Source organism: Nanorana parkeri, unplaced genomic scaffold (genome assembly GCF_000935625.1).
Source record: "Nanorana parkeri isolate BGI_ZX_2015 unplaced genomic scaffold, ASM93562v1 scaffold313, whole genome shotgun sequence".
Taxonomy (NCBI): Eukaryota; Metazoa; Chordata; class Amphibia; order Anura; family Dicroglossidae; genus Nanorana; species Nanorana parkeri.
In genome coordinates, this window is record NW_017306581.1 from 852900 (window position 1) to 865944 (window position 13045).

The 13045-nt window shown below is 42.5% G+C and overlaps 1 protein-coding gene across 3 annotated transcripts in view; it reads right to left on the minus strand.

Annotated features, from left to right (window-relative positions):
• KIAA1217 (KIAA1217 ortholog) overlaps positions 1-13045 on the minus strand; it is a 263677-nt gene that overhangs the window by 146690 nt on the left and 103942 nt on the right. Inside the window, exon 2 of one of the 3 annotated variants that reach the window (XM_018557956.1) lies at positions 3373-3453. The exons of the other annotated variants lie outside the window; for them this stretch is intronic. Within the exon in view, the coding sequence (XP_018413458.1) occupies positions 3373-3453 (81 nt within the window). The remainder of the gene's footprint in view (positions 1-3372; positions 3454-13045) is intronic. 3 annotated transcript variants of the gene reach the window in all.

A 13045-nucleotide genomic window follows, 5' to 3' on the forward strand; every position in this document is an offset into this window, starting at 1 on the left:
GAGCCGAACCCTGTTCCTCTATTCACTCCAACCGAGATGTATGGCTGATTTCAGCCATACATCATGCGGCTTCGGGTCCCTTTGGTTCACCCGAACATGCTATTGTGAATAGCCCGTACAACAGCCCTTTGGTTCGGCCGAAGTGAGCCAAAAGATTAGCAGAGGCTCCGGCTTAATCCTTCTGCTCAATAGTGAGTAACCCCCTAGATTTTTGCTTGCACATAATTTGATGATTAAAGTGAATATAGCTTCACCTTCTTAATAAGCTCAGCGCAATTCACTTTGCATAGTGAACTGTCACTTTTCTAAGGAAATAGTTTCTGTAAATCAGCCCCAGAGTGTGCGCAGGGCAGCAAATGTCATAGTTCATCGGAGCCTCAGAGCTCTAATTTTAAGCCTAAAAGTTGTCCTCTGACATAGTCATTCAATTAGGGTGTTTCAAAGCAAAGTCCACACAGATATAATTATAAGTGAAAGCATATCTAAACCGAAGGCAAAAACCATGTCATATATTGCAACTTACCAGTCCTTAGATGTGGTGGCTGTGTTGGTTTTATTTTTAGGCTTTTTACCGTGATTGTCATCTGGTGATTCAGCCTGTTACACACTTTCTGTCCTAGAGTGACAATGCTTACTCACTGTATGGAGGAGCAGCACTGACACATTAGGCTGCTTGCTCCTAATTTTAACAAATACTGTTGATTCTGCCAAAGATCTAGTGAGTGCTTGACTTCTTGTGCTCTCTTCCACTGCTGAACTGAAATACCTGTGTTATCTACTCTGCCCAATTCTTTAAGCCAGACTTCAGAAAATGTCCCCTCTGTGTTATGGCAATGAGGAAGACGGAGATGTTCTGTAGTCCAACATAAGAGAACTGGGCAGGGCTGATATAACTTCATAGGGAAAGGGATTTCAGTGCAGCACAGGCAGAGACCACAGGAAGTTAAAAGCCCACTGGACTTCTGGCAAGATCAACAGCTTTTTTTTTTTTGACTTATGAATTTTTTGAACAAATATAACTAAAAAATGTTTTCAATTTAAAGCTGAACAGTAGTCAGCTGAAAAAATACACCTCCCCCATACTGAAAGGGTTAACAGTTCATTTTGTCCTTGGTGTAACAAATAAGGTGAAATACTTTAATCTTTGCTCCTTAGGGCTTCTCCCCCTGCTGTACGATCGTTCCCCCAAAGCCACCATCTTTGCCATGATGACCTCGAAAGCAGCTTTCCAAAGTCATCATGTGCAATGCAGGATCAGCGGAAGTGAAGATGTGATAGAGTGATAGAGAGTGGGGAAGAGTGTGTTGGACCTCTGCAGAGAGACTACTGTTTCCCCACAGAGGGCAAGGGTCCCACTCTTGTTGCAAGTGCCTTCCCTGCTTTAAGATTAAATAGAGTCAGTCGAGCTGACTTTAGGTAACCCTAAAGCAGGGAGGACACATGCATGACGCTAGGAACCCTGAGGAGTTGCACACAGAGCTCCTTTTAAAAAAAAAATGTTTCCACATGTACATGACAGGTGGACATGTATGGACATCAATCACGGGTTGTGCAAAGCGCAAAACATACACAGCAACCAATAGGAATTCCCTTTGTGCAGTTCCGCAAGGACAAGATGGATTATGATTGGTTGCCAGATGTATTACACTTTGCACTAAGCACGCTGCTGCTTGTAATTTTCCAATTACCGAGCTTGTAAGTGTGTTGTGTTCCTTCTGAAAATAATTTGGGGATATGTTATGGTCAGTTAAGATGAAAATTGCGCTTAGCGAAGCTCGTTTTTTTGTATAATCTGTTGTTCCTGCGTTTCCCAATTGCAAGCTTTGACATGTGTGTGCCAACTTGTCTTTTACACAGGAATTATTTATAGGTCGGCCTTGTTTTGTCTTACTAATATGATAAACATATGAAGAGAGTGTGGCAAAGGCGTGTCTTTTGCTTCAAGATGCTTTAAGTGTATCTAAAACCAAAAATGAAATATAGTGCAGCTTGCTAGTCCTTAAATGTGGTGGCTGCATTAGTTTTCTTTCTTCAGGCCTTTTTCTCTCCCACTTTGAAGACCGGGTGCAGGTGCAGTGTGCTTTTCCTCTTCAGTCGCAGGAGATCTGAGCTCAGCCGCTGCGGAGAAAGAGGGAGCACTAAGCATGTGCAGGTCTTGAAAGACTAAAGTACAGGGCACCCTTGACTTGTATTTTATTCCAAAGGCGAACTAAGCTTTTTAAGAGACACTGTCACTCTGCCAATACAGGGCAAAGTGATGGTGTCTCTGCAAATAGCATTCCACTGACCCCCTCATACTAACCTTTCCTGCATGTCCTCTCAGTTCCTTTGCTTCCACAGACATCTGAAACACCTGATGCTTCCAGGTATGGAGGAACATGTGATCTGCTCCCTCTTGCACCAATCATTACTCCTACAGCAAAAAGTTTCCCAGCACACTCACCAGCCAGCATGCAAAAAAAACTTGTCTAACTGCTAAGGTTAAAAACAGAGGTTTTAGATACACGTCTTCTGCAGAATATGTTAAAGTCATGTAACTAAAACCTCTGTTTTTAACCTTAGCGGTGAAACAAGTTTTTTTGCATGCTGGCTGGTGAATGTGCTGGGAAACCTTTTGCTGTTGTACTGTTTAAAGCCCTTCCATGTGCACCTTGCTGTAAAGCTGGTTATGAGTTGATGAGTGCGTTTGCCATTTGTTTTGCTTGACTGATTTGGTGCAGTGACACACTGGGGGTCTCAGCTGCCGTTGTGATGTGTGGGGTCCCTTGTGTGTCCCTATGCCTTTAAGGGAGTTGTGCTGCCTCCTGACAAACCTGCACCCAATTCTATCTTTTGCTGCATGTGCTCCAGTACCTCCTTTTGAAGTTTGTGCGTCATTGAGCTGCCATAATGGATAGCAAGAGACTCCTTCCAGCATGGCAATGAGTCTTTATAGCACACATGCGTTGCCTAGTGGGGCATTGCAAAATATGAAGCAGGTAGGTTTTTGGCCCATCAGCACACATTTAGAGCCCAATGAAGATTTCTATGCATGCTTAACGCAACGTGCATCCATGTGCCAAAAAATGCATTGCAACATGTGCGCAAAAATTTGCCCAGACTCATTATATTTTCTAAATCCAAGCGCCATCGCATGTACACAGCAACGCAAAAAAAAAGAGCATGCTAACACTCAAATGTGACACACTTCATTGTAGGTGAGATTACCTTTGTGGCAATGCATGCAAATGTTCATTATGTATTTTTATCCATGTTAGCTAAACCAAACACACTGCATAACTACAGGCAGTTAGGGCAAAAACACCGCACGTCTTGGAAAAAAAGTTTACAAAAAAAAGACAACACAAAAAAAAAGAGAAATAAAGTACTAACTCTCTGAGAGGATTCAATTTTCATCAAGTACCCTTGAATGTCAAGTTCTGAATAGATCGAGGCCAGCATACACTGCACAGCCTGTGGATGGAGAAAAGAGACAACAGAAAGAGGGAATTTGTAGCTGAAAATAAAATGATTTGTGCTGCCTACTTATCCCTGTCATTATCTTCCCCACAATGGGCCACAATAAAGAGGGGTGTTGCCAAGTGTCAATATGGATTAAAAACATTGAACCAACACGAGATAAAGACAGATTGCAGAAAACAACAATATAAACTTCCATTGTAACTCAATAGGAAAGGACGCTAGGAGGTTAAAACCCTACAAGGACTATTGTTGGTTGAATTTACCAGCTCACAGGTAGCATTTTGTAATGTGTCGGCACTTTTATTTATCAGAGTGGTGCTTAAAACGCTACACAGAGCGATAATATGTCTTATCGGTGCTTGTGAGCGGCTTAACGGGTACTTAGCATGTCGTCTGCTGAACTGACATTCTGGGTCAGTGGTAACTTACTTCTAGCCTACGTAGCATCTAGTTAGGTTTTAGAACTAACAGAATTTTTATTTCTGTACTTAAAGGAGAACTATGGGGTCAGGGCTTTTCCCCATAGTTCTCCTTAGGGTAACGGGAGGACACAAACTAGCGTCCTCCCGTCACCCTAAGCTCAGTATACCGCGAGCTACAGTTTGCGGTATACTGAGACGCCGCAGTCGGAGCGGATCCCGAAATCGATGTCGAGATCCGCCCAGCTGCGTGAGTGACAGCAGGCTCTGCATATCTAGAGGCAGAGCCAGCTGTACCCGCCCCCTCCCCCGTCCGTTCCGCCAGTCAGCGCTGGCGGATCGGAGCGGGGAGGAGGGAATCCAGCCCCTCCCCCTGTCACGGCAGAGAGCCGTGACAGGATCGAGAAGTGAGCGAACACCGGCATGTGTTCGCTCACCTCCCGATCTACTGAGCCGACCTGTGACAGTCTCATTGTCACAGGTCGGCTAGAACTATGAGGTGAGTGAAAAGCACTCACCTCATAGTTCTCCTTTAAGATTTCCCATAATTCTCCAGGACCTGAAACTGGCCCGCATTCCCTAATACAGAGTTCAAATTCTATGCCAAGTGATAAATGATGCATTGTGTGAAGGGGTAACAGGTCCTCTTTACAGGTACGGTCTTGGAGGAAACTGTCCTAGTATGCAGCTTAGAGCAGAAGTCTAGGTGATAAAGTAAATCTGTATTTAGCCCACAATGGGCCAAGTAGCATGTTCGCTTTATTGTCTGAAGCATATGGAGCGTGTCTTCCACTCACTCGTCCTCCTTTCTGAGCTGCTGCCGGTCTGAGATTCCTGCGTAAGTTTAAACTTAATGAGCAAGTCAGAACTTACAAGGGTTATGTATGCACCCCTCAAGCCCATGCTTAGCTACGAAGGGAAACTTGTGATTTGTTGTAAGGAGAAGTACCAGGAATTTCTCAAGTGGGTGGATAGTGGACCAGGGTGGAGTGTCGAGGACATACTGACTCTACAGGGCTCTACAGCTCTACTTTAAAGGCTATGGGCATTTAGGTATTAACAAATTCCAGAAAAGCAGTAAATTAACTTTAAAAAAAGGTCTTCAGACCTCTATATCTGCAGGCGCTGTGGAGCAATTAATGCTCAAAATTCACAACAGAAGTGCTGAAGCAGTTCAATTGTTCTCTTAGCAACTCAGCTTCTCCTGCTCCTCCTCCCAGAACTTCTGCTCTGTATTTACATTTAAGATTAGAAGGCTGGGATGCTGCTGATAGACTGCTGGGAGAATGACTTAAGGTGCCCATACACCTTACGATTATCGGACTAAACTTTTCCCCATCCTGCCCCGATTATCGAAAGGTTCAATCAGCGGTAGTTAAAAAAAAAACACCTGGACGACTTGCGGCAATTGACCGCAATTATTTTCGTTTGCGCATGCGCAGTGTTAATCGTACGACTTTTGATGGACAGAAACGCCACCAACCATGCGAACATTGTACGATCGACCAAAGATTTCAAACATGCTTGACCGTCAAAAGTCGTACGATTGTACAGTACTATCGGTCGGGCACTCTATTCACACGTTACGATTGTCGTACGAAAAGTCGATCGTATACAATTATCGTACGATAATCGTAAGGTGTATGGGCACCTTTAGATGACTTCACGGTTTCTGATGTGAACTTTAAAGATTACTTGCTCCACAGTGGCTTCAGCTGCATATGCCAGTGATGGCCTTTTGTACAGCTAGTTTACCACTTGTTAATATTTAAATATTTGAATGTTCATAGCCTGGGCACAGGCTCACTTTAAGAATGGAGGAGGCCAAATTCAGTGTGTTCCAGAATAGCATGTTCCCCTGAGGCAGAAGTGTAAGTGGTCGCCCTTGAGTAGTTTAAGTGGTGCTCTTGTTCTGAAGTGACACACAATCCTGCGGCGAAAGAGAATCATCTCAGCAGCTGGTGTAGGTGGGGCGCTAACGAGAGAATTTTAGAGCTGAGCAGTTGATGCAAAAACCTCTGTCAAAGAAAGCAGAAACCTGCAAGCCACAAGCAAGTGAGAAAGCTTATGATTGCCTGCAGTGTTCCTGCTATACTCATTCCAAAATCCTTTACTGCAGACTGACCTGATAATTAGAAGAAATGCTACCGGCTTGAGGTATGCGTCATCTGCGCAGGGATATTTTTCAGCTTGTTGGAGAATCTCCCTATGTATGACCTATGAAGAAGAAAGGAGTAAAGCATCATGATTGAAATGCTCTCACCCACGGGCATGGATCATGGCAGATTCTGGAGCTCAGACGACTCATTTGAGGATATCTCCTCACCCATTGTTTTTGGGGATATTGCTACCCATCAATGGCCTCCCTCAGTCTACTTAAGACTGATGTAAAAGAATGTAGCTGCACAGAGAAGTCATCAGCTTCCTCCAAGGATTGTTATTCCTTTTGAGTGGTGTACATCAAACTCTGTCAACAAAACATATCCTGCGTGTTCTACTGCCGATCATCTCCTCTGGTGCCTCCATCACATATGGAATCCCCTGCATGTCTTTAGATGTGAATATCTGAGTTGAGGGTCCCAGTGCAGTAAAACTTTATAATGAACCATGTTTCTTAAAATAAACCCAACCCACAGCTCTCTGCCAGAGGAAAGAAGAGAACAGTAGACAGCTAGAGGGGAAAAACACATGTATAATATAATCCGATCCGAGCTGAGTGTCAGGGCGGATGGAGGATGATAGTGCAGGAGGTGAGGAAGGAAAACTCCTTGATTAAGCACCATGCTAAAGGAAGAAATGCTCAGCATGATAAGTCGTGTCCAGATCCGAGGGATCTCACACCCCCCCGCCCCGTGGGAAAGGAAGACTGACTGCTGATGGATTCAGATGATGATACTGCTCATCTGCAAATGTAATTAGAGGACTAGTAAACCTAAAACAACAAGGTACTTCATTGAAAACAGCTACTCAAAACATTAACCAGTATGTAAACGTTCCCCCAGCTGATTAATGAATAACATGGGACAACAGTCAATCAATTAAATGATGCTATACAAGAAACATTACAATTGTGCCAAAGTCAATAGGCTGCCGAGTTTGCCTTTAAACTAAGTTTTATATATTCCTTGAAACCAGTTGTATTAAGCTCCTCACACCGCTTCTAGGCTGGACTGCCCCGTCTTGTCACATGATTCTGAGCACCCTTCCAGTTTTGCTTCAGAGCATAAATGATTGAGAGGGAGGACAGAGCAGCAACCAAAAGAAAATGGTCCTTATTTTTGCAGGCTTAGATTAAGAGATATTAACCAATATGTCTGAATGTTTGAAACATCCAGGTAATGCTATAACCAGTAGTAGTCAGTCACTTTCAACTTTTCTTATTCTGCAATGTTGAAGATGTTTCACCACTCATCCAAGTAGCTTCATCTGTTCAAATGAGTGCCAGGAACATACCCCAGCATTTATAACCACACAGGTAACTCCATCACCATAATCCAATCACCAGGGAGTGTGTCAAGACAGATCCAAGAACATGACATTGTGGGGGGGCTACAAATTCGGTATGTTCCTGACACTCTATAGAGCTGAGGAAGCTACTTGGATGAGTTGCAAAACGTCTTTAACATTAGAGAACAAGTCAAGTTGAATATGACTACCTCTAGCTGTTACATGAAACCTAAACTCCATATGCCGCCTTGGCTTCTGGATTAGAAGGGCTGGACAGTGGATGTGCTTTATTGTCCCTTTATCTCAGTAAAGGTCTAACAATGTTATCAGATTGACTGACAACACAAACTCTGCACAGTTCATTCTGTATTTATTACACGCTGACTAGAACCAGCTATAGGCTACCTACAGTTACTTTTCTCACACAACACTGCACAAGTGTTAATTGGTATCTTCCAACACACACACACACACATTATATATATATATACAGTAAAGTAGCAAGGCAATAATTAATACAAAGACAAGTTGTGTACACATCTGAAGTGTAGAGGCTCTTTGGCAACCTCTTACGGTACATAAAAAAATGGCTGGTTTTATGACATGTAATTAGAATTGGGAGGTATTATGTCCTTCTTACTAATCATTTCTACAGTACTTTCCTTAATGCTTAGTTTCTTGTCCTCTATGGTTAATAAAGTGAGCACATCTCTAGGATGTCTAGATATCTTGGGGGAAAAGGGTAATTTTCTTCTTTATTTTCCCTTAGCATCTATGGTCCTCATATTAAGTGCCTGACAAGACCTTTAAAAAAACTTTATTAATGACAGAAGATTTGTCAACCTCTTACCCTTTTCATGTTTCTGCTCCTTCAACGTTACCGTGCAAATCACTATTCACTTAGTAGCGTGAAGTCTCTATCTGCCATATCAAAAACTGGATATGTAAGTAATAAGTAAGCTGCTACTTTAACCAGACTCTTATTATTTTGTAGAATAAATAGACGTTCCTAAGAGGGATTGAACAGCTAAGCTCATTTTGATAACATTCACTGGTCTGAGACTTTGCTTTGTATACATTTAATGGCATTTCTTCGGTTGCACTAATCCAGACTCTCCCTTTTTTCTCTTGTAAAAGGTACATTGTATCAGCTGTGATCACCTTATTTATATCATTTCTGTGGTGCTGGTATTAATAGGGCTCTTTTGTGATCGCTATTCAGTTGCAATCTTAGCGAGGAACAAGAAGACAATCTACCAGGATTAACTTCACAGTCCCTTATTATCTGCCCTGATATATAATGCTATATTCAATGCATTCTGACCTGAGGTTTCTCCATTGTATTGAGAAGTATGACAGGATTCCAATCCTACCACAGGAACTATTAAGGTTCTGATACACAAACACTGGATTTTGTCTACTTCCAAATATGTTTGGTACATCTCAGGTGGTCTATCTGGACAAATGTAGGACAGGCCCTTCAGACCAGCCTTTCTCAATCAAGGTTCTGTGGAAGTCTAGAGTTCCTCCAAGAATTCCTAGGGGTTCTTTAAGCAGTGAGCAATGGCAGATTGATCTTCTGCCTGAAAGTGCTGAAATAGTTCCAGCACCAATATCACTTGGCTAAGTCAGCAGCATGTGAGAAGTCACTATCAATGTACACTGACCATTATTGTAAAGGGCATTGTTCCCACCAACGTGGTTAGTGGTACCTTCTTCCACTAACCACCAATCTAAAAAGCGCACTTCTGTATTGACCACCAATCTAAGATCGCCACCAATCTAAAAAGCGCACTTCTCTATTGACCACCAATCTAAGATCGCCTTTCTACACTGACCAACAATCTAAAAAGCGCACTTCCCTATTGACCACCAATCTAAGATCGCCTTTCTACACTGACCACCAATCTAAGATCGCCCTTTTACACTGACCACAAATCCAAAGGGGACCTTTTTGCACTATTTGTATTTCTGTTCTTTATTTTTATACATTTCATTTAATGATTATTACTGAAACTAATTTTGATCTATACAGTAAAAATGACCTTCTCCAGGTGTTAAATCCGCTAAAGAGGCCGCCTTATTTTAGATTGTAATTTTATTTGGGGTTCCCTAGGGCCTGAAAATTATTTCTAGTGATCACATTGCCAACCCAGAGGTGCGCCAAAACAACAGTGTGGAATATAAAGATATATATACTGTATATGTATTTATATCTATCTATCTACATAGATATATATACATACACAGTATATATAAACATATACTGTATATATATATATATACTGTATAATCATGTGGAATACACCCCATAGAAGTTGTTGACATTTTTTTTACATATTTTTACATATTTTGACAATCAATAGATCTTTTTTAATCACTGTCTACAGATAAAGGTGATATACTAAAAAAAAAACAATAAATGACTATCAATGAATCTAATGGTGCACTGTGGTCTCAGAAGCTGGCATTGATCAGAAATTACTCTTATAAATTCCCACCAGTCTCTGACATTGTCTAAATTTCTGACTACTCTTCTATGCAAAATTACTTCAGCTGCAAGCTATTTGTGGGTTTCCTTGCGTGAATGCGCCTTTTTTAATCCCCCTACCCACAATATTTCAGTTGGATTCAATCACAACTTAAAATAATGGGCTTCGGCTCATTATCGTGTTTAAAGATCCATTTCGAGTTCAACTTCCAGACAGATGGCATTCACATCAATCACACTATAATATAATGCAAAATTCATACCTGACTTAATGACTGCAAGCTGCACAGACCCTGAACCATCAAAAACAACCCTAAATAATTACATTTTTTATCATACTTCACAGTTGGTATAAGATTCTTCTCCTGAAATGCTGTCTTCAGTTTGCACCAAACATGTCTACAGTTGCTATGACCAAATAACCCTATCTGTGATTTATCAGTCTACAGCACAGTGTTCCAAAAGGCCTGGTCTTTGCCAGTCTGGCATTGAAAGAGAACTAAAAGCAATAGCTCAGCATATAGCGGGCTACTGCCATCCCACCCCACCGCCTGATTAAAAGCTGTCTTTGCCTCTCTAGAGCCAGCTGTGCCCACTCCCTGTCTGTCCCTATAATAAGTGCTAGAGCAACAGAGGGGAGGGGGGGAATCCTTGTGGCGAGCTGCCCCTGCAGTCACCACTCTCTGTATGGAGAAAACTGAGCTCAGTGATCAATAGTTTGTGATCACTCAGCTCTCAGTCTATAGAGCCGCAATGTCACACTTGCAGTGTTACATGCTGGCTCTAAGTATTGGAAAGAGTACATTTTACTCTCCCAATACTTCTCATTTAATGTTCTTTTTGGTGAGAAAAGGTGTTTTCCTGGCACACCTACCAAGCAGGTTAAAGTAGATAAATTTGGAGGGTCAGGCAGTCCCGGACAAATTAGCAGCCATAGCCACTTGTAGATTGTGGAATGATTGATGTCAAATAATGTGGCAATATTTTTAAATCCCTTGACAGACTAATATGCACCCACTGATCTGAGGATCTTAGAGAGTGCTTTGATCTTGGCATGATGATACCACACTCTTCAATAACAAGGAGACTCTAGATATCTGAGGGTTTAAATAAGACAGGTTCCACCAGCAGACTGCATTAGGAGGTTGTAATCATTGGCACCTAATCTGGAATGCTAAATTCTATGGAAGTAGATACACGCATACAGATATTCCCATCTATAAATAAACACTAAACATATGTGTTGTACTCATTTTAGAGAAACCGAATGCAGAAACTCTGCTTGTAAGGGAGAACAGGCACAGGAAATCCTTTGGATTCGCTCAGTACAAACTGTACCATCTCCTGAACAACCATCCGTCATCATTTACACAGTATGTGTTAGCTTGAATTTTGCTGCCATGGTCTAGTATGGCATCCCATTCAAGACAAGCTGCGAAGACTTGTCACATTGACTGAATAATTTAGAGTTGAGGAGGTGACAGGCTAGCACACTGCTGAGTCCCAACTCTTCCACCCGTCACAGTGTGGGCTGAACATACGTTGGTAAATTCTATGACTACGTTACCGAGCTCCCGATACAATAGAAACAGAAGGAGACCTATAAATGAGTGACAATTAGTCCCCCGCACATGTGCCACAAGTTGCTCATTTGTCTATGAAGAAGAGGGACTTATATTTATTAGTTATCTACATTGCTAGGGAGTCCTTTCGGCAATTGGACCTACTCAAGTATTGATTGCTAGGATTACAAATGTGGGTGCAGCACTTCAAAAAAATGTAAAAAATTATATTTGCTTGTAAAAAAACTATATTGCAGTGGTTATGCCATAAATGCCACTAAAGAAAAACCCAAATCAACTTCTATTCTTTATAACCATTTTTAACAATACTTCTAATGCCAAGGCATAGGTCACATGGCCAGTTGATATTGTGACATCACCAGCATTTTTGTATGCCAGGTAGCAGCCGCATCTCCTTCTGATTCTGGTAAGACAAAACAGCAGTGCGTACATAGAAGGAAGACCCACGTACTTGGGATGTCATCAATGTTGATTATGTGTTTAGATGAAGCACTGAGATCTTGAGGGATGCTGAATTAAAGAGAACTATGGGGTCACTTTTTTATCCCATAGTTCTCTTTAGGGTCACCGGAGGACATATATTAACCTCCTCCCATGACCCAAAGTTCAGTATATAGCGGGCTATATACTGAGGGAGCCACAGCCGGGACGGATCCTGACAATACTGTTGAGATCCACCCAGATGGCTGATTGACAGCGGGCTTTGCCTATCTAGAGGCAGAGCCAGTTGTGCCCGCCCCTTTCCCTGTCCGATCCTCCATTCAGCGCTGGAGGATCAGAGAGGGGAGGGGGGAATCCCTGCGGGAAACGGTGGCTGACAGTCACCACTCGCTGCAGGGAAAATTGTAAAAAATGGAAAAGCGCACTACATGGTTAACAGCTTCTGGGGATGTGGGCACAAATGGTTAAAAGACAGTGTGCAAGCTCTATGGTGAACAGGGTGAGGAGCCCTGTATGGAGCAATAATACACAAATAAGTTTGAGAGCGCTACTACTGTATAGGTAAACTCACTGATGTCACTGTGTCTCAGGAAGAGGTCCTCTGTAATCCCTGTATAAAACGTAAATTAGCCAGGGTACAGGGTGAGGTGAAAGTGGGGTGGGTGAGTACGTGCCTGGATGGACATAGAGGCATCAGAGGCATCATTTAAGGTAAGTAAAATGGATCGAATCTCCAGTGCAGCCCGATCCGCTGACATCCATTCAGCGTACACCTCACACTGCTGTTGCGGCTCAGCCTGGCCAGCTGAGTCCGCACAGCCCCAGCACTTGACCATTCTTGCCAGCCTAAGTCCATCCAGGCACGTACTCACCCACCCCACTTTCACCTCACCCTGTACCCTGGCTAAGTTACGTTTTATACAGGGATTACAGAGGACCTCTTCCTGAGACACAGTGACATCTCAAACGTGAGTTTACCTATACAGTAGTAGCGCTCTTAAACGTATTTGTGTATTGTTACTCACTGCAGGGAGACGATCAGGAAGTGAGTGAGCGAGCGACGGTATGTGTTCACTCACTTCCCGATCAAAAGAGCCAACATGTGACAGTTTCAATGTCACACATCGGCTCTAACTATGAGGATGATTGTAAATCACTCGCCTCATAGTTCTCATTTAAAGAGACATTAAGGCCAAATTCCC